At 35.0% G+C, this 22,530-nt stretch overlaps 2 protein-coding genes across 2 annotated transcripts; both read left to right on the top strand.

Moving 5' to 3' along the window:
* Positions 1–16,033: 16,033 nt before the first annotated feature.
* LOC135211580 (uncharacterized) lies at positions 16,034–18,026 on the top strand. The gene is made up of 2 exons (XM_064244874.1): positions 16,034–16,142; positions 17,396–18,026. The coding sequence occupies exon 2, from the start codon at positions 17,396–17,398 to the stop codon at positions 17,852–17,854; it is 459 nt and encodes a 152-aa protein (XP_064100944.1). The 5' UTR covers positions 16,034–16,142; the 3' UTR covers positions 17,855–18,026.
* A 1,879-nt stretch (positions 18,027–19,905) lies between these two features.
* On the top strand, positions 19,906–22,185 carry LOC135210788 (keratin-associated protein 19-2-like). The gene is made up of 2 exons (XM_064243651.1): positions 19,906–20,063; positions 21,561–22,185. Exon 2 carries the CDS (start codon positions 21,561–21,563, stop codon positions 21,939–21,941), a length of 381 nt encoding a protein of 126 aa, XP_064099721.1. The 5' UTR covers positions 19,906–20,063; the 3' UTR covers positions 21,942–22,185.
* The last annotated feature ends 345 nt before the right edge of the window (positions 22,186–22,530 follow it).

The raw sequence follows: 22,530 nt of genomic DNA, 5'->3' as shown, positions 1-22,530 counted from the left end.
TTATTGCTCTATCTCCCAGTTTTCAAGTACCATCGTAACCTCAGGTTTCCCACCACTGTCCCATCTGCAAGCATCAGGCTTTCTATACTAACGGACAACTCATTTTTGTTTTATTCTGAAACTTACTACCATCGTCTCATTTCCTGTTTCTTATGTCTTGCATCACTCCGCCACCCACGAAAATCATAAACAGCCATGGGTACGTGACGCACCCTTGTTCCTGACCCACTTTTACACTTGACAAATTACCCCTCATACGTCCATGCTCTAACACATGCTTCGCTTCTCTATATTAAAACTGAGTCGCTCTCAGCAACTTGTCTCTCAAACCATGAGTCCCCAATACCCTCCATATTCACTATATCAGTTCTACCATCAACTTTTTACAGGTACAACTGGCCGATAATGCATAAGACATACATATTCTCTTTCTTCCATCTTACTTTCCACCCTCTCAAAACGATTGTCTCATTGTGCAACTGCTTTGAGGTTTTCCTCCTGTTATACCTTTCAAATCTGTTTACTCTCAGTAATCCTTTCAGGGCTGGATGGCCTCGTAGGTCCCAGCGCTTGGCCTTTGGCCTAAATTTTTTCAATATTTCATTCCACGTATAAAGCATAAAGTTTCTCCCCTTTATCATAAACTCATATAAATGTTTCATATAAAACACGTGATTCACAAGCCTCTTCAATGTCTAAATCTAAGCTATTCTTCTTTAAGGCCCTTTTTTGTCACCTCTTTTATTAAAAAAAAAATTCTACAGTTTACAATCGCTGGTAAACTAAATACCATTATGCCCTTATTATTCCTACAGTCGCCTCTGATACCTTAACCTTAGCGTAATTGAATCATAAAACCTCTCATCCACTTATTCAGAGACATTTCTTTTATGTCTTCAAGAGTAATTCTTTCAATTATCTCATATTAGCACTAAGCCTTCCTACCCCTGCATCCTTCAGCTCTTCTACCTGATACAATCAACAAATCTTCAAAACGCCCTCTCTAGGGACTATAGTGCAGCATTTTCATCCAACATCATCTATTTACTTTTCTCTCTTTAGTCTTCTATAAATTCGTCCATTAAGCTTTCTTCTCCTTATATTTTCCTCTGGAACAAATGTTATTCTTTCTAAAGTTTTTCTAGCCTTCTTTCATTCATTTCTATCATTTGCCTTCTTTTTCTCTTTCTTCTTACCTACCCTATCCATCCTATATATTCCCTCTCCTTATCCACCTAAACAGTATTTCCAAACACTCCACTGATTCGAAGAACCAATAAAGGAATTTTAGCTACTCCACATCTATCTACTGATTCCACTCCCACGTCCTTAACCTGTGCCATATTATATCCTCTTTTTTCCTATAGGATCTTCTCACGTCCTTCTTTTCAAACTCCCTCGTCTTTGTTACATTTGCGAAATCACTTTCACCCCTTCCCATCCAATTTTAAGATGTATCTATATATTCTTTAAAGAATGGTTAGATATACTACCTCCAGCTATGCCACTTCTCGCCATATACACACACACAAACACATTCACACACATATATATACACATATGCAAATATTGGATGATAAGAAGACCTTTAAAAGCTCTATAAACTTATCACAAACGTATTTCACCAGTATGAAGTGTCCAGAATATACAGTTGCAATTAATGTGTATATAGTTTTATAGCCCTTTTTATCTTCAATTTTTAGTACTGCTGAATTAAAGTGAAACACACACACGCACACACACACACACACACATACATATACATATATATATATATATATATATATATTATATATACATATATTATATATATATATATATATATATATATATATATATATATGTATATATATATATAAAGGTTTTTTGCCACGAAGGAAAAAATGAAAAAGCGAGATAGGCGAGTACTTTCGGTCCTGTTCGGACCCTATACTGAAGGCAAACAGATTTTACAGAGAAATGCCACTACAAGATTAGCAATACAAGACACTACAAGATTAGCAATAAGGGCGATTTTCACTCTACAGAAAGGAGGAGCCGCCTGAGTGTAGCCACACCTTGAAGAATAGACGCAGTAAACAAGTTATTCTTGCAGAAAACAGTACATTTTGAAAAAACACGGGAGCATTTACAATTTAATATCATGAATTTTACACAAATTCCCCCCCCTCAAAAAAAAAAAAATTATTATTAATTGAAAAGACGAAAGAAAAAAAAAAAAAAAAAAAAAAAAAAATATATATATATATATATATATATATATATATATATATATATATATGATATATATATATATATATATATATATATATATATATATGTATATATCGAGCAAGGGAAAGAGGGAGAGAGAATATCGAACCAGAGAGAGAGAGAGAGAGAGAGAGAGAGAGAGAGAGAGAGAGAGAGAGAGAGAGAAATAATAACTATATACATGTGGGACTAATTTATTAGTTGTTCATTTATTTTAAGGTCCTTCATAAACATCTTACAAATATATGGGTCCAAATGGTACATTCCCAGACTAAGATTTAGGTTGTTTTTATTAGTGATTTGTATAATAGCCGATTCCAGTAAATTTCTTGAAACATAATCATTAGATCTAGCAATACCGAGGTATCACCCCAATTAATACAATGAGATTTTTCACTCAGATGGATAAACAGTGCATTTGAAGTCTGGGCTGTTCTAACTGAATACATATGCTGCTTAATACGTACACATAAATTTTTACTTGACTGACCAACGTAAAACGATGGACAATCCTTACAAGGAATTTTGTAAATGATGTTATTTGTTACGGGACTCTTCTTAATTAGCATATCTTTAATGGCATTGTTATAAGAGAACACTACATTAACATTAGACGATTTAAATATTGATTTTATGGTTTCAAATCCACGAAAGTAAGGTAAGCTAAGTACATTTTTAGGCATTTATTTTTCATTAATAGCAACACTATAAAACTTTTTGTGAGCTTTTTGATAACGAAAATCAATTAAATGAGGTGGGTAGCAGAGATCGTTTCCTTTCTTTTTTATGTATTCTATTTCTTGGTCCAGCATCACGTTTTATATACTTCGTGATCAAGTTATTCATATATATATATATATATATATATATATATATATATATATATATATATATATATATATATATATGCACGTTTTTGTTCATTTGTCCATAATTGTTAATTGATTAACATTAGTTACCTTATCACTTGCATTTTCACTGATATATATATATATATATATATATATATATATATATATATATATTATATATATATATATATATATATATATATATTGACCTAGATCAGGATGTTCAATAATATAAATTTCATAAGTAGGGAGAGAAAGTATTCTTGTTCTTCAAACTTAGATATTTTTTCTCGCCCCGTGTATCACTCACTATAAAAATAAAAAAGAAGATAAAAGTAAATAAAAATATCCAGAAAATGATTCTTTCATTTAGCATATTTCTCTTGCAGGTATATTAGACCAAGCTTCATGTTTGATCCCTGACGCTACTTATAGTTTCAATTTATACAGAGGCATTTGCGTAATCTGGTTAAAAAAAAGAAAAAAAAAATGAGAATCATTCTAAAAAGATTGTTTTTTTAATTTTTTTTTTTATCCACAAGCGATTTTAAGTTTATTTTAAACTTATTGTATCAGAGATATTAGTTTTTTCCCCATGAGCGTGACTACAATAACAAAACCATTATATTTTGCCACTCTTTCATTACCTTCCTTCCTGGTTACTATGTTCCCCCTTTTCTTCTTCTTCTTCTTCTTCTTCTTCTGTTTTTGTCAAGTTCCTCGTGACGCTACGCTGATGAAATATGGCTTCCGACAGACATGGGATTTTCCCCAATGCCACAACAGCTATTTAGGTTAATTTTGACCGTCTCCGAGTGAAAGTTCTCGGTCAGGATTTTGGAATTCCCTGTATTCAAGGTTGACTCGGATGAAAACATTATAGGAAGACTTTGGTCGTCTTTACTTTGACCATTTCAATCTAACTAGATTGAATTTTTTGCAATACCTATAAATGTCAGTGAGCAAAACAAGTCGAGTTATTTGTCGTATGTTGTCACGAACCTTTCATAATCTGGGTGTATGAATGTTTTATGGTATAGACCAGTAATTTAAAAAGAAATGGGGGTGGATCTAGGGTACCTATCTGCGGCGACCCAGACTATGGCAGTTGCTTTTTTTCTATGCAATTTTACCTACTGAACAAGAATTTGAAGTAATATTTATTCGGACGACTCTAATTTACCTTTGAGCTATTTAAAGAACGCCTAACTTTCTTTCTAGAGTAAATTATGGCATTTTATTGCAAATTTTCATGTATAAAGTTCGGCTTCTACCAGTGAGGTCCGTTTTCTTTTATAATAAGAAGTAAAAGAAAATGATTATACGGGTAACTATACAAATTTAATGCCCCTCTGCAGCAACCTTACCGAGCCCGTAAGCTAAAAAGTCTGCAATCGTTAATCAAGTGTTGATTAACACATTCATTAAAAAGATATAAACAATATCCATCAGATACGAGTTCACCTTCGCTTTAAACTAGCCTTATCTTAATATAAACTTACAAATCTTGCAAATCCAGTTCATAGTGATCGTTGATTATGATTTTATGTCATCTCATAAAACACAACTAATTTTTTTTTTTAATCTCAGTTGGATAAGTTATGTATTGGTATAATTTTAATCTAGTTCATAGATAATTTATAATTTAATCTTGTTTTTCTACTGTTCTTGACCTACTATACCAAAGATTCTGTTTCTTGTTCATTTCGCAAAGGATTCTAATTCGACTGGTAATTTGTTATTGATATTTATGTAATATGACTTGGCTCATTTAATTTTGATTTCAAGATGAATTATGGTGTTACTTTAACTATAAAATACATGGAAGTACTAAATATACTTTTATTGAAAGGCCAGTTATGGTTTTATGTAAGAAACTTTACAGATTCATTAAAAAAAATAGTTTTTCTGATCTTTTTGTTCAAGATCAACATTTCTCCGTCATACGTCCTGTATGTGTAATCTGATAGAAAATTTTGTTAATTTTCATTACATCAAGATTAAATCGTAATTGTAAGACAGGTGGATACCAGTGTCGTCAAATATATACCCGTTAATATATTTTACTATTAACATGCATTCATTGGTCCTATTTTCATTTAAGGTGACAAACAGTGGCGATTCTAAGGGGGGGGGGGGGCATGGGGGGCAGCTGGCCTCCCAGATTTTGGCCATGCCCCTGGTTTGCCCCCCAACTTTTTCATTGAAATATTATGTATAAAATTAATCATTATTGAATATAAGAATAGCCACTAACTAGTCACACAGCATGATTTGGTTATATTGCTAACACTCATATTGAGTGAATCAGTAAATATACAGGAAATAGGAAATGTCAAACTGAACCTTTTCAGAATTGTCACTCATGCCCCATGTATACCTGTCATTTCATATAGTTACTACCTTCCTTTATTTGGTTCAAATGTGTATTGTATTTATACATATTATCCATTCTTTAATGTTTGCGTATTGTTTGGAACTGTATATAGTTTTGAATGTTAAATTTTCATATCATGCAAGTCAGGTAAAATATCAGATGGATGCTTTACAGTTGTTTTGCTTAGGAATCGAAAAAAAATCTATAAGAACCTTTACCTTTAGTGAAATTCATTCCTCCATGAGTTTCAAAATGCTTCCAAAATTGTAATTATTTTTAGTCACCTTTCCTATGATGCCCATCCAACAATTATCTTTGCCCCAGAGTTGCTCCCCCCCCCCCCCCCCCCTCCCTTTTTGAGGGGTAGAATCGCCACTGGTGACAAACCGCCCTCTTGAAAGTATCTCCTTTCATTCAACCAACGGGAACAATGTAAGTGATTTGGTTTACCTGTTAATCCAGGTTCACGTCTTAACCTTGTCGTCAGTGCATATGGAAGTAGATGAAACCTTATCCCTTTGCACATATCGGTGAACAGATGAGCTTGAAACCTATCATATTTTTAGTGGACATATACCACTCAAAGTGTTTGCTCACGAATGCTCTCACGCATTACTTCTTTGCTTTCCTAGACTTTATTTACATATCTGGATATTGGAGAACTATAGCCATTACCTCTCTCACCTGTTCTGCGATGTAAATTTTGCCTTATTCTAACAGCACCTGCTACATACGTTTACAAATAAAAACGCAATTGTGCTAGCTTCAGTATTTCACCATCTATATCTGAGGAACCAACTGTTAAGACATCATGTAAAAAGATCATCCATTATACTCAACTTTTCGTAGCTGTTACCAAGCAACATTCACAAACACTGACAGCTATTCAAGTATTCATATCAATCGGAAATCTTTAATAGCTTCCCATGCATTATCTCACTCATTGTATTGATTGGAGCAATCTCCAACTCATGCGTTTACATCCAGAATTCAACCTGTTACGGTGAACGTCACTTCATTGCTCATTGTCGTTATAAACAGGTAATGATTAATTATATTACCACTTTCCATTCTGTATCCCAATAAAATCTTATCTGGAAAGATTTCCATAACTTTTTCTTTGTTGTGAAGTACATTTGACGGAAAGAAAGATAATCTGGAATGCCAATGCCAGCGGCCTCCATTGATGACTGATGCATTAAAATGACCCACCAATATCTTGTTTTCCTATACCTGGAATGAAAAAAAAGAAGCCTACACTAGATTCCATTTAACTTTTTTTTTCCTATATTTTTAACAGGGTCATAGAAACTTATAGTTAATACTTTCACTTATGGCACTTACAGTAATTGCTACATTTTATAATTGATAACTTGCAGAACTGAATAAGTATTCACACTCTTTCTGACAGCAATGTCTTTTTCTATGAGTGATATGAACAATCTATAGCGTATTAGTGTATTCTAAGTAAATTTTCTGTTGTTTAGTTCAGATAAATAATATATATATATATATATAATATATATATATATATATATATATATTAAAAAACCATCATCAAATTCGAAAAAATGATTCAATGTCAAAACATCCAGAATGGGTATAAATTACAATTAAAGAAAAAAAAATATGTGAGTTCTTAGTGATTCAACTCCTTTACCTCATTCAGGAACTTCGAATAGATAGATGGCACACCTACTATAAAATAGAAAAATGCTATTCAAGAGAGTCTTTTAAAAAAAAGAAAGCAAAAACAAGAACAAACGAAGTTATGGTCAGAAGGGGAAATGGTAGGTGTTCTTATCAGCATCCCACAGGACCGCTCGATCGTTGAGACCATTGATTCCCGTGAACTGAAGGATTCCTGCCAGTTCCTTATTCCTTTGTTGTCGGAAGCGTAGGATGCATTTTTGGTGCAGTTTCTTTGCGCCATATCATCCTCTCTTTGTTTTGTAATCATTTTTTCCTTTAAGGGAATGGATACATTTTTGGTACTGAATCGATTTGATGTTATAATATACTACTAATGCTTTGATCGACTATAGCTACTAATTTGTAAGTTTCAAAATGAATCACTGACAATATTTCTAATACTATTACTCATACTGATTACTAAATTTAACACACGCACACACGAACACATGGATGCTTGTATGTAATTATGTCTGTCTGTATGTATATCTTCATGTAAAAATGTGTGTGTGTATATATATATATATATATATATATATATATATATATATATATACATATATATATATATATATATATATATATATATATATATATATATATAAGAGAGAGAGAGAGAGAGAGGAGAGAGAGAGAGAGACGAGAGAGAGAGAGAGAGAGAGAGAGAGAGAGAGAGAGAGTAAAGAAAGATAATATGTATATTCATAACACTAGATTATCATACACCTATAAAGAAGTGTAATTGACGGCGCGTCGAATATCCCTACATACACTTCTTCAATACCCTCTGCGTTGCAAGCACACATTCTCTTCCCTCAAACTGAGACCCTCCCTTTCTGAAAGCCTCTTCCACTCCATTTTTCCAGCCCTTTCCAGGTCTTCCTCTCCTCCTATCTTCTATAACACTTCCGAGCCTCTGTTAATACTTTTCACCTATTCTTCTCAAATAACCAGACCATCAGTCAAATCTGTAAACATCGTGGTTCATCCTTACCCAGGTGTTAATCCTTCTTGTTACCTCTTCTTGTCTCAATCCTTCTTAACCTATTGATTCTTCTTATATTTCATATACCAAGGAATCTGTCCATGCCTTACTTTAACGTCAATAACCCGTTTTGTGGTAATCAGGGAAACGTTTACACACAAACACACACACACACACACACATATATATATATGGAAGCTACATGTATATAAATAATTGTGCGTACAGATATGCATAATATTTTTCTATACGGCAGCAATGCCACTTATTTACGTGTATCTACTTAAGATGTAACGATCACACGAACTAAATCATACTTCCCCACAACACCGTATCGATTCGAAACGACCGTCTTGCCTTCGCACGAGCAACATGAAAAAGAGGGAATTTCACAGAATAAAGAAGCAAGAAACAAGACGTAAACAGAGGCCAACGGAAGCGACCAAAAGCAGCGACGACGACCCAATCAAATGAAACTGAAAGTATCTCACCTCTAATTATCTTCACTCAGACCGGTCCTACGCGATACTGAACACAAAACTAGTTTTTCCAGTGACCCTTGTTTTGTTTTTTTAAATGAATCTTTTTGATGCAGAGACGTTCTCAGGGGGTTTCTTATTCATTCTTACTTGTTTATCAATTGCTTTCTTCCGAGGAAGGGCCTCGGGGTGGGATTTGTTATTGCCGGCGGTTATAGGTCATGGTACTGACAAAGAAACCACTGAGCAACTCTGACTTGCTAAATCTAATAATGACACTGATTTCAGGCTTTATATACAATACGGAAATATAATGGATTATAATGGATGGTATATATCATAAGATGTAACTGACCCATTGTTGAAGAGGACGATTGTAATATTTTTTTTTATATTTGTTAACTGGTTTGTGTTGCTTTCATAGGCAATTTCATTTTTCGATTCTTGTCTTGTCCCTCTTAATTGCTGTAATTAATATGTACTGTAACTGCTGAAAAACCTTTTGTTTGTAATGCTTTTCTTCTTGGTAATGTTTAATGGGAAATAATGCTGAATTAAAGCGTACCTTCCCTGTATGATATTTCATGTTGTTTCATGCAATTTTCTCATAGATAAATTGTTTTAAACATATTGATGGAGTATTGATCAAATATGTAACCCACAACAGTTGACCAACAACCAAGTAAAAAATAGATATCAATATTTTTTAAGGCATGAGTTAATGTGGTTGTAAATATAATATGAGATTATTTTCACAAATAAAATCATTATAATAAATTTTATTAAGGTTAGCTATATACGCAAGTTACAAGCCACTTTACAGATGTAAAATATACACGAAACTAAAGAGGTGTGGTTATAAACAAGAGGGAGAAAGAAGATCTTTCCTCTCATTTTATTATTCAGTGGATTTCATTTGTAGGTTTCCCTCTCTTGACTTCTGAAATGGGGCTCTGGCTGGTAATAATAAATGAACAGGCGAGTTTATTCATTTATCGTCATCTAAAGTAATCTAATATCACTCCCCTTCTCGTTATATGCAAGAGCAGTTGAGTCTATCCTTCACCTATGGTCTCTCTCTCTCTCTCTCTCTCTCTCTCTCTCTCTCTCTCTCTGTGTGTTCTTGGCCCCTTTCAAACATTTCTTTTCCTGGCTCTGTTCTCAGTTACACCTCCTCCAGTCTTTCAGTCACAGGTCCTAGTAAAAAGTCCATTCTGCCTGGCTGCTATGGTAGATTCACATTAACCGTGCATTTGATGTCTAGGCCAGTCCCTTACACGCTCCTGATTGGCTATTGATAAGCTAATCACAGGGCTGGAAACTCTCAGGCTCTCTCGAGAGTTCACAGAGGCAGGATGTATGTTCCACCTCTCTTGAGGGATACTTTTGAAAGACGTATCCTCAGGAGAGGTGAACATAGATCCTACCCATGTGAACTCTCTAGAGAGACTGAGAGTTTTCAACCCTGTGGTTGGCTTATCAACAGCCAATCAGGAGCGTCGTAAGGGACTGGCGTAGACATCAAATGCACGGCTGATGTGAATATACTATAGTCAGTCACCAGTCACTGGGTCACACGCGAAATTTAGGCCTTGCCACTTTTCATTTTTCAGTGGCCTATCCTCCAGTAAAACAGCCATTCAGCCACATGTCCTGAAGTGTAATGAACGCGCCATCTAAGGCAGATATGACTGCGTTCACCTTGACCGTCAGCAAGACTTTTCAGACTACTTTCGTGTCCGTAAAGGTCGCACAGAGCTGGCCTCTAAGGGGAAAATCATCGAATGACTTGGCTTATAGTTTGAAGAGCGCGGATCTGAGCCACCTCACAACTCAGAGTAATTGCTCAAAACTTGATAGGATAAATGTTTTGTTTCCTGGTTGCTTGTATTTGTTTACCTAGATAACACAAACCGATGATTCCTGAAGAATTGATGACCCAGAATCGATGCTACTTATCATCATGGTTCGTACAAGACGATCTTGCGCGAGGAGGTTACGTTCAGTCAAATTGAAGAGACGTAATCGCTTAAAAAATGAAAGTATATTTTTGTCTGAGTTTATGATTCATATACAGGTTGTACAGGAACACTTCCAGTCATAGAGATGCAAAATTCAAGGGACGCAGGAAACACAATAAGCATGACTACACAACACAATGCAACGACGAGATTTTCTAGTCTGGGCGAAACGAGGAAGTGGCCTTTCTTCCGTCTCGGATTCGTGACGAAACTTGATGCGACGCGGGACGGAGTTGCTTTATGAAGGGGCTATAGGATACTTGGTAATCTTATGTGGGAAGACAGATGATGACATTCCCTCTTATTATTGACGCAGAATAGGGAACGCAAGGACAGTAAATAGTCTACGTGATGAAACAGAATTGAGTTTATGTCAAGCACTTGAACGCACCCATATATACATTATGTTATAATATATATATATATATATATATATACAATATATATAATATATATATATATATAATATAATATATATATAACATATTATCTATATATATAATATAGAAATATATGTATATATGATTTATTATATATATATATATAATATATATATATATATATATATATATACATATATGTATGTATATAATACTCCCTTTCCAGAATAAGTCGTAAACTCTCGGTAAAATAGAAATTCGCTTTCATATCCATCTTCCACCAATCGATTCAAGGGCAAAAGATGAAAGCCAGGTAAAAAAAAAAACAATTTAAAAAAAAATCCCAACATCCCTTTGAACTTGTAAGATAAAAAGAATAAAAACAAGAATGAAACTAATCGCTTTTTAATAGGCAAGTAGTTGTTCACCGACGACGCTTTCTGTCGAGCGTACAATCAGGGCGAATAACAATTTCCTGTCGCTCGCTGGCTGCCAGTCTTAGGTTGGGGAAGCCACAAGGTATTGGTTGGTCCCAGTTCACTATTATAGGAAGTCGCGCGGCCTTGAGAGTGGCCAGTTCTCTCTCTTCCCCTTGTGCCCGGACTCTCTCTCTCTCTCTCTCTCTCTCTCTCTCTCTCTCTCTTTTATACATATTATATATATATATATATATATAAATAAATATATATATATATTATTATATATATATATATATATATATATTTTATATATATATACATATACCATAGCATACATATAATAATACCATAACATAACTAATATATATATATATATATATATATATATATATATATATATAGATATGTATATAAGGCTAGCATTATTTATTTATTATCCAAATTGGGTCTCATCTTCAGGGCTGTAAAAAATTACACAAAATACACAAATTAAAATAATACTCAGTATTAATATCACTAAAAATTGAACAATATAAAACTTAAATATTCTAAAAAATAATAATTTAAAAAATGATTAACTTAAATAAACTATTAATGACTTAAGCAGTCTTCACTTTTTATTTCAGTTTATCTTTTTTTTTAATTATTATATTTTGGAATATTTAAGATTTATATTTTTTCCATTTTTATTGATATTAATACTGAGTCTTATTTTAATTTGTGTATTTTGTATATTTTACAGCCCTGAAGATGGGACCCAAAGTCTCGAAAATTTGGATAATAAACAAATAATGCTACGCTGGCTTTCCTCTATCCTGTTATATATATATTTTTTATTATATATATATATATAATATATATATATAATATATTATAATATTATATATATATATAAGATAATATATATGTCTATATATATATAATATATATATGCATTTATATAATTTTATATATTTATATATACATATATATATATATATATATATATATATATATATATATATATAAATATATATATAATTTTGTTGATAGACACATACATAGATATATATCAGAGAGAGAGAGAGAGAGAGAGAGAGAGAGAGAGAGGGAGAGAGAGAGAGAGGCGCAAATGTAAGTGAAGAGTAAAAGTCCATTTAATGTAATGAACAACAACGGTGAAAATAGTGAATTATTTGAAGTAATCAACTACAACTCTTGGTACTAAATGGTAAATCATTAGGCTCAATGTCTCAGACCTTCGTACTTTCTTTATATATGTCTTTGAGTAGCATCATCTGATTATTTTGTTTGCAAAAGGACAAACAAAATTCGAATTGTGAATTCCTCTACGTGGGAATCCAGAAATTCAGCCATGGGCTTCGATTAGATTCGATTCCACGACGGGAAAAATTCAATGGAGACATTTTTGTGTCTTACTTAGAGATGCAAATCCTAGGAGTAATGAACAGCAATGGTATAGTGATACGAAAATATTGCTTCACCAGACGAATAATTACTGCTACCGACAGGTATGATGAATGCTTAGGATTAATTCTAAATCAGCCACATGCTGCTTAAGTCCACATTTTCTCGTACGGACGCCCTCACCTGAAGGTCGAAATGATCTTGGTGGTATGGAATTAATACCAAGAAAAAAAACCCCGCACAAATGACAATCGATTTTTTTATGGAATACAGAAAGATTGTCGGTACAATCCCAAGATGGCCTTCGTGCCATACTGTGTACAGGTCTGGGTTTTCATGGAAATCTATATACGAATGTCGGGGGTATTTCGTAATGAATACGCTGGATATCTGGAAATGAATCTGATGTACATCTTGGTATGTTGAATGACTGAATGTGATCATGCGATGTATTTTGATTTGAATCATTAGAATAATTTGTTAAGAATCAAGATAACCCAACTGAGTTCATTACTGATTATGAACGCGAATACGATTGGTATTTGAATATATTAAATATCCTTACGAGTAGTTCTTCTTTTTAGATACATCGATAATAATTCTAATGATGATATAATCGCTATATCTAAGATTACACTCGGGAGGTATTAGAGCGCGAATTAAACTAACTTTGATGTGACGAAGTATGAGAAAGTTCATTGAAGCAGATATCATTGAACCTTAATGCTGATCACCCAGAAAAATGTAAATGAAAGTTTTGATTGTAATAAAGAAATTAGGGGTTTTACTTTATTTTTAAGGGGATGTCCTACTATTTTTTCATTTGCTATTTTCAATCATTTGGCCGTTAACCAGAACTCGTCAAGGAAGCAGACTTACACGGACTAGATTTAACTAATAATCTACAAAAAACTACAGACCCATATGTATAAAATTTAACGAGAGGGCGGTTCTAAACGCCCAAAGGAGATATCTACCTTATTTAGTGAGTTCTCTCTCTCTCTCTCTCTCTCTCTCCCTCTCTCTCTCTCTCTCTCTCTCTCTCTCTCTCTCTCTCTCTCTCTTACGCACAGTGGGGTAAAAGGTCTTTTCAGTGTAAAAACTGAACAGTTATACGCCAACGCCTTTCCTAAGGTTGATATTCACGGTAGACTCAAGTACGGCACATCTTAGCCATATTTGAGGCTGCTAGACTTTGATTTCCTGCTTTGTTTATGGTTGTATTTGTTGATTCTCTTCCTTTGTCCATTCGGCTGGAGATGCTGCGTTGCTTTTGTCAGTGCTGTCTTTGTTTCTTTTACCGATACGCCGTTGTTGTTAGTGTTTTGCTTTTGTTTTGTTGCTGTTGTTGTTTACCGTGCTTTTGTTCCGGTTGTCAACTGCCTTTGCGTTAACGGTTTCTTTGACGCTGTTTTCTCTCTTGCACGTATGTTGTTTACGCTTCAGCAGTTCCGATGTTTGTTTGTTTCTATGGCTGTGTGTTTATTCTTCCATCTCCTTAAGTCTTATAGTTATACCTGTGGGTGCAAATAAAAAGCACTTCCTTGATTTCACTGAAAGATTCGCACGTTCTAAGAGCTGGGAAATAATAAAAAAAAAAAGGATAGAAATACACCAGGTCTTATGACGACATGGATAAACCCACGTCTATATGACGTCATGAAGATTCCTGTAGTTGTTTTTGTTGATGTTGTTGTTGACGTTCTTCGTCTTATTCTTCTTGTTAATAATATTCTTTTTCATCCTTTTGCGGTAGGGACAAGGTCACCTATCGGTAACTTTTCGCACTTATATTGTACGGCTGCCAGACCGGAAAATATCTTAAATCAGGAGTTCTCAACGAAATGTTATTCGTACCTACGCAAAGGCTCGCTAAATGTCGTGTCGGTAAAGTCTATTCTCACTTCCTCGTTGCTTTTGTTTGTTTGTTGAGCATGGAGGTGGTCATTTTATTCAGCACGAATGAAAGTAAACCTCACTCAACTGAGAAGTTGGTAATAGGGTGGGATTTCAGTGAGAAATACTTCTAAATGGCTACATTTATTACTGGGAGAGAAGTATACGTATATAGCAATTTCATTTATTTTACTTTATGCATTATGATGCTTAATTTTGAGGAATTGTAATTGTTATTTCTATTTCACTGGATTTTTTTTTAAATGGAAGTAATCGTTTTTAAATGTAATATATGATTTCCCTCTGATAAGGATAGATTGCAGTAACTCACTTCCTGTCCTAAAGACCTTGAAATAGTCCCGATTAATAAAATGAACTTTCTAGGTCCACCAATTTTTCACAGTTTGGGGAAAATGATTCCCACTGGGGAAATATGCTGCTTTTCCTGTAGGGAAATGGAAGGCAGAGCAAAGAGGAATTCTGAACAAAAACACACCAGTTATGAATATGGTGATGTCCACTGATCTTCTGATTGATGCAGTGAAGAAACACTGACCAAGAGTCACACTTGGCAAATTTTTTAAATATTGTATGTTAAATTTAACTGTTTTTCTTTTTATTTTTTAATAAAATTGGGTATGAGAGATCCAATTGCAACGACCTACCGCTGTATGCCTTGGCTTCTCCGCCCTCTGTTCCTACAGACACTGAGGACAGAAAACAGAAACCGTCTCGATGTCACATCTGAAGTGAATCATGCTCTTGCAATCACTTCACCAAGGACTGATATCCTGGTAACAAAGGGACAGTTAGATGTTCTACTTCCACGTAACTGTTTGGCTTTATGTTTGTGTTTTTAGTGGCTATTGTTTTTAAAAAAATTCTTAGAACAAAACTCAGTGATCAATGCTTGAAACTGCACAGCACTAGTGTTATCCATCAAAAGAAATGAATTATAGTAAATACCTTTTCTGGTTTTAGCCAACTTTTCTTGATTCAAATCTGACATTCCTAGTGAAATCTAGGCATGAAAACGGCTGACACCTAAAGTGGAAATGTTAGAATGTTAGTACATCATTAACAAAAGATAAGCGCCGGACGAGTTTGAAGTATGGTGTGGGCGTCAACATAGATGAGAAACGTCTTGCTCTAGGCCAGTCAAAATTGCAATGATCTTGTATGCAGACATCCTTCCTGGACCGGTAGTAAATATCCTCCTTGGAAAAGAAAAAAAAAAAAAAAAAGATGATTTCCTAACTAGGAGCTCACTTCACGCGTAGGCTGAGCAGATACTCCTTTCACGTATATATACCTTGAGAGAAAAGAGAGTGCAACACTCTCCAAAGCAACGCTCTTGAAGAAGGATAAAGACTCAGTCGAAGGTAGGAGAATACTCTGTCAGAAGTTTAGTATATTTTCGACATTATGATGATGTCTTTTTAATGAATACAGTGGATTATTAGTGATACAATAGTGATCTACTCTTCGGGTTTGTGAGATTCTAAATTCAATTAGAAAAAATTATGGAAAAAATTCAAAGTAAACACATTTCGACATTTTAAAAGATATACACAGCTTTTACAATTTCTTCTGCAGCGCCTTTGACACAATTCAGAATAATTCAGTACATCAGTACTAAATTATATGCTCGCCATAAACTCCTGGATTAAGATGAACAATAAGGTCTAGTTTACGTTGTCAAAAATAATGTTGGCTGGATTGTCATTAAAACTAAGTCAAATTAACAATATTCTATCTCAGTTAAAAGACTTCTCTGCGTCTAAGGAATTTCGAAAGATGTTTCACTATATCTGCTGCTATATATTGTATCACTTTATAAACTATGGTTTAAAAAAATTCTTTTTTAAACTATAGTTTATAAACGAGGGATTGTAGAACCTTTTAGTGGCGTTTACCAAAGGAGGGTTAATCAGTTCTTCCTAGTTTTAAATGTATACAACTGTTTCTGCTGGATATAAAATTCTAACCGCCTGAACGTTACTATTCAGAATCTTCAACTCTAGGAAAATTTTGCTTTTGAAATGAGCATTATTTAAAGAAACACACTGTAAGCACAAAAAGTATCACTTTGTATCATGCCTTCAATGCACCTTAGGGCCAAACAAGCCATTTAACTGCATTCTGCTAACACATGCTCTTTACAGTCACTGTCTCTCTTTAGACACTCTAGTGTGACATGTTTCTTAAGAAACTGTAGTGTGATAGTTCCCTTAAGAAACTGCAGTGTGATGGCTCCTTTTAGAAACTGTAGTGTGATAGTTCCCTGAAGAAACTGCAGTGTGATGGCTTTATTTAGAAACTGTAGTGTGATAGGTCCATTAAGAAACTGTAGTGTAATGGCTCCTTTCAGAAACTGTAGTGTAATGACTCCTTTCAGAAACTGTAGTGTGATAGGTCCAAGAAACTGAGTGTGTTAGTTTCCTTAAGAAACTGTAGAGTAATGACTTCCTTAAGAAACTGTAGTGTGATAGATTCCTTTAGAAACTGTAGTGTGACGGATCCCTTTAGAAACTGTGGTGTAATAGCACATTTCAGAAACTGTAGTACGAATATTTCGCTGGTATTTATTTATACAATTTATTTATTTATTTGCTCATCGACCGATTTATTCCAGATGCACTCCACCGTCCTCAGCTTCCTGTTCGCCGTGATCCTGGGCACGGCCATCGCCCACCCAAGACCCGACGAAGCAGGCCGACCTGCAGGGGTAACCCCGAACCAGAGGTTCTTCCTCCCTCTCCCTAACCTGGCGGGCCTCTTCAGCGGACTCTTCAGGCCGTTCGGGTTAGGAGGCGGCTTAGGTGGTGGTGGCCTTTTCGGAGGTGGTAGTGGCCTTTTCGGAGGTGGTAGTGGTCTTTTTGGAGGTGGGTACCCCGGAGGAGGGGGATACGGTGGGGGTGGGTACCCCGGAGGAGGGGATACGGCGGGGGTGGGTACCCCGGAGGCGGTTATGGATACGGAGGGGGTCTCTTCGGTCGATAGAGATGGACCTCATGATGTCGCTCCGATGGAAGAGAAAACCATTCGCACTCAACGCCTGTTTCACCCGAATCACTCATTTGCGAATCGATGATGCCATCATTCCGCTCATATATATATTTATGAAAACTTATTTATCTACAGTCGCGATGTATTAGTGCGTCATTGCTTTAATTTATTCGCTTTCACGCCAGGCTCCAGTTTGTAGTTTCGACAGAGTAATGTGGATTCTTCAGGAGACTGTAATATATTAATGCGAAACCTGAGCTGTTTGTTTCATTCATCCCTTTATGCTTTTGAAAGAAAACTGTTATGAACGTTACTTGAGGTCATTTCCATTTTCTGAAATACCCAGATACACTGCTAAAGGCAATGCTATGCTATATAATCTAAAGCATATGATGATAACGATAAGATAGTGGATATAAGTAATGAGACACCGGGATCTTCATTTTGAAAAATGAGATAATATAGCATAATTCTTTTTTATAAGGTAAATTTATCTCTCACTCGGGGAGAAAGCCTACAAACTACTTTGTTGTTGTTGTTTGTGGGAGGGGGGGGGGGGGACCCTGGTTAAGAAAGCCTTATGGAAAAGTCTAAAAAGGTCTGAAAAGGTGTTTCTTATTTAGTTAAATGTAGGATATTTATGATTTATTTATTTGGGTGAAAATGTAAAAAATAAATTATATGTATGCTAAACTGTGAGGAAAAATTATTTCTAATAAAATATAGCGTATTAATTTTAATTTTCGTTGCTGAAACAACGCCCTATTTGGCCACAGATTTTAACACGGGCCCCGAGTAAGCTGGAGGTCGGATCAAGAAAAATGACTTTACAAGTAAAAATGTTCTGGAAGGGAACAGATAGTATATTGACTAATGTAATCATGATAAGTAATCTTATATTATTTTTATTTTATTAGAGTGAACCACCAAAAGAATAGTGGAAACATGTAAGATATTAACACCAAAACGCAAAACTGGAGATTATTCGAATTACAAACGAAAAACCACTGGATATTTGGGAATAATTCAACTCCTGCAACGTTTTCCTGCGAGATGATAATAAAAAAATCATTGACCAACAAGATGACTGCTAAATAACAACTATGACTACTCTGGTATCAAGAGTAGATGAAATACACTTATATTTACACACACACTTGTTTATACATACATACAGTTACAATATATATATATATATATATATATATATATATATATATATATATATATAAATATAATATATACTATATACAACGTTGTTACAGCATTGTAAGGAATGTAGGAACAACATCCCCTACCAGGCCAAATGCACGACAGAAACCTGCAGTCATTCCATAAAAGAAAGCCCTCATTTTCCATTCTATATTTAAGCCCACCCAGTAGAAAGATGCACAGAAACTTTCTCGAGGCCAAAGAAAGCTGCAAACGCGCTAGGAATGTACATTGCCCATTGCCCCAAAACAGCGGGAAAGCCACACGACAACGGCATTCGGCCCCTGAGGATGACTAGAAGAAGAGGCTCATAGGTAACTGTTACTCACCGCAAGTTTGAATGAATATTACGCAATTGTTATATCCTCTGTGACGTTATTGATTAGCTAGAAGATTAGTCATCATTTGAAGAATGATGAATCGTAATCACCCTTGACTTCAGTTTCAGCGGGTGGGGAATTCTAGAAAAAGAAAAGAAAGGAAGAAAAGGAAGAAAGAAAGAAGTACCTGCGAGCAATGTTAAGTTCTCGGTTACTCATCTGGGATTCCCGACTAGCATGACCTAGACAGATTCCAGTTTCTACTGAGCACTTATCGAGGTTAAACGTTTATCATTGCTTTATTTATCTGTTGTGTTATCTCACTCCAGTAGCTTTTAAAGTTTTAAAATGTCCACTGAATTCTACTTTCGATGAAGGATACACTTTAATCCAGTTTGAATTATTCGCTCCGATGCGAAAGGGTTACAAGTACCACCCGGTGAATTTTTCCCATGACTTCCAAGAGATCGTGAAAAGTCGAATACATTGCCTAGGTCGAACTTAATTGCAGAGATCATGTGCTTACAGACCTCCTTCGATGACTGGTGGGAAATTTCCTCTTCAGAAAGCAAAAAAAAAAAAAAAAAGAGAGAGAAAAAAAAAAAAAAAAGTTTTCCTTCCGCTTAATCCCTAACTGGCAACTCAACTGAACCTGAAGGCTGGGCAAAAGTTGCACCGCACATATATATAGCGAGAAGGGAGCAGAGGCTTCAACACTCTCGTAAGAAACAATCTTCGTTGAGGATTAAGACACAACCGAAGGTAGGGAGATATTCTTCTAATATTTTCCATTGCGCTTTTGTTTATCGTTCCATATTGTTTATTTATTAAAAAGAAATATAAGTGTTTTATTGGTGAAGTGATTTCCAGTGAACTGTATTTAGAGAATTGATGCTTATACTGATTAATCGATCGTTGTAATAACTAATATTCAAGTAATTACGGAATTCCATTGCTAAAACTGAGATTCTTAGTTTTATACTTTAATTTGTAATTTTATCTACAGTGTTATTTCCTATTTCTTTGTTTCTAACTTTGTTCAGAAGCTTTGCTTATATTTATTCACTTCCGCGTCACTGGGATGCGTATTGCTCCGCTCATTACTGTCTATGAGCAGTCAAAACTGGCACCGACGATGTTCCTCAGTAATAGTATCTTTTAAAAATATTCTTGCTCAGTAAAAGGACTTGTATGGATTACAAAATAAAAAAAAGATTTTTTTTAATAATATATGCTACTTGTTTATATATACGGGATTTATTCACAGACACACTCATATGTATATATATATATATATATATATATATATATATATATATATACTATATATATATATACACATATATACATATATATATATATATATATATATATACATATATATATATATAATATATATATATACATATATACATATATATATATATATATATATATATATATATATATATAATGACTAAAATTAATATATTTGCACTTACTTGTTTGTGTATCCCTGTACATCAATGACTTATCACTTTGTTAAATAAAGGTGTAAGGAGGGTTACTGGGAGTTACAAGTGGCAACGACAAGAAGTCAATTAAAAATTTTCCATGACTCATTTACCCAGAGTATACATTTTATTTAGATTCATATTCATCTGTTTTTGTATAGAGTTCCTGAATAATGTTTCCTTTGAAATCGATTATGCCATCATGTTTATTTCATCAGTTATTTCTATTCATCTATGGAGATTTTTCTTTGATGATATGAATACAGCCAGTTGCTATTCTCTTAATTCAGTCATTAAAAGTTACTAGAAACGTTTTGAAGAATGCTAATTAGGGAGAGACTGACGAGTCTACCCGGCGGCTAAAATCTTACGCTGTCTATTTACAAGAGAATGGATTAGTAGTGACATAAGCCTTATTGAAAATATTGACCTGTGTGTCTCACCATAGCCATATTATATTCACATATTTTTGCTGTGTCTAATACACATTGCATGCGTTTGCATTTTTCTGCATAAAATGCGTATTTTGAGATGGATATTGTCAAAAATAACACTGATTTACAAGGAATATTTCTATTATTATTGCCAGGATCTTTGTACCGTCACCTTAAAGGTGGTCCCATCCCACGAAGCCAAGAGCAATATTTATCTGTGTGATGCTCCTCCTCCATGTATATCATAATATGCCTAAAAGATTTCCCAAACGACCTCCTTTCCGAAAAGGCCCACAAGCATTTCACGTGAACGCTCTTCATTTCTATTCCAGATGCGTCCCGCCTTCAGCATCAGCTTTCTGGTCGTCGTGGTGGCCTTGGGTATGGCCAGCGCCCTGCCCAAGCCAGACAGGAGAGACCAAGTAGCAGCGGGAGGAGGAGGAGCTGGAGGGAATCCGAACCAGAGGTTCTTCCTGCCTAACCTCATCGGAGCCGCTCAGGGAGCCGTCAACGGGTTCCTCAATCCTTACGGCTACGGAGGAGGATTCGGCGGCTACCCAGGAGGATTTGGAGGTGGTTTCGGCGGCTACCCAGGAGGATTTGGAGGCGGTTTCGGCGGCTACCCAGGAGGATTTGGAGGCGGTTTCGGCGGCTACCCAGGAGGATTTGGCGGCTACCCTGGCTACGGATATGGAGGAGGTTTCTATGGTTGATCGGGATGCCCTCTGTCGTAACCTTTCATTCAACATCCAACTCCTGTTTCACCCATTTCAGCCATCTGTGTACACATTACGCCACAATTCCGCCGTTGTATTTATAAGTTATTTATCTGCCACGGCGATGCATTAGTGCGGTATAGCTTTAATGCATTTGCTGTCACGTCGAACTTCAGTTTGTAGTTTTTCGACTGGTTACCAATGTAGACTCCAAAGACGATAATATATCCCACGATTCTTATCTTCGTCATTTATTCAATCCTCTAAGTCTCGGAAAAGATTCGGAAACTACCATTATGAATGACTTTCTATTGTACAATTTTCTTTTATGATTTGCCCGTTTATGTGATGATCAGAATGATAGAAACGGTCAGGATAATGGTGCGGCTTTTGTCTTTGTTTTCAAGGATTGATAATGTAAATACGGTTTATCGAAGAAGGCTCTCATGAAAGATTAATCCAAAAAAGTGATCATTCACTGTGACATATTATGACGGGTGACAGAAAATTCCTGCTTAGTTTCCATGTTTCTGAAGTATGATGCAATTGCATTGGGATTATGATTGGAATTATGATTATAGATCTG

This window comes from Macrobrachium nipponense, chromosome 4, assembly GCF_015104395.2.
Source record: "Macrobrachium nipponense isolate FS-2020 chromosome 4, ASM1510439v2, whole genome shotgun sequence".
Lineage (NCBI taxonomy): Eukaryota > Metazoa > Arthropoda > Malacostraca > Decapoda > Palaemonidae > Macrobrachium > Macrobrachium nipponense.
The sequence above is the reverse complement of the archived record's forward strand: the minus strand, read 5'-3'. Positions and strand labels throughout refer to the sequence as shown.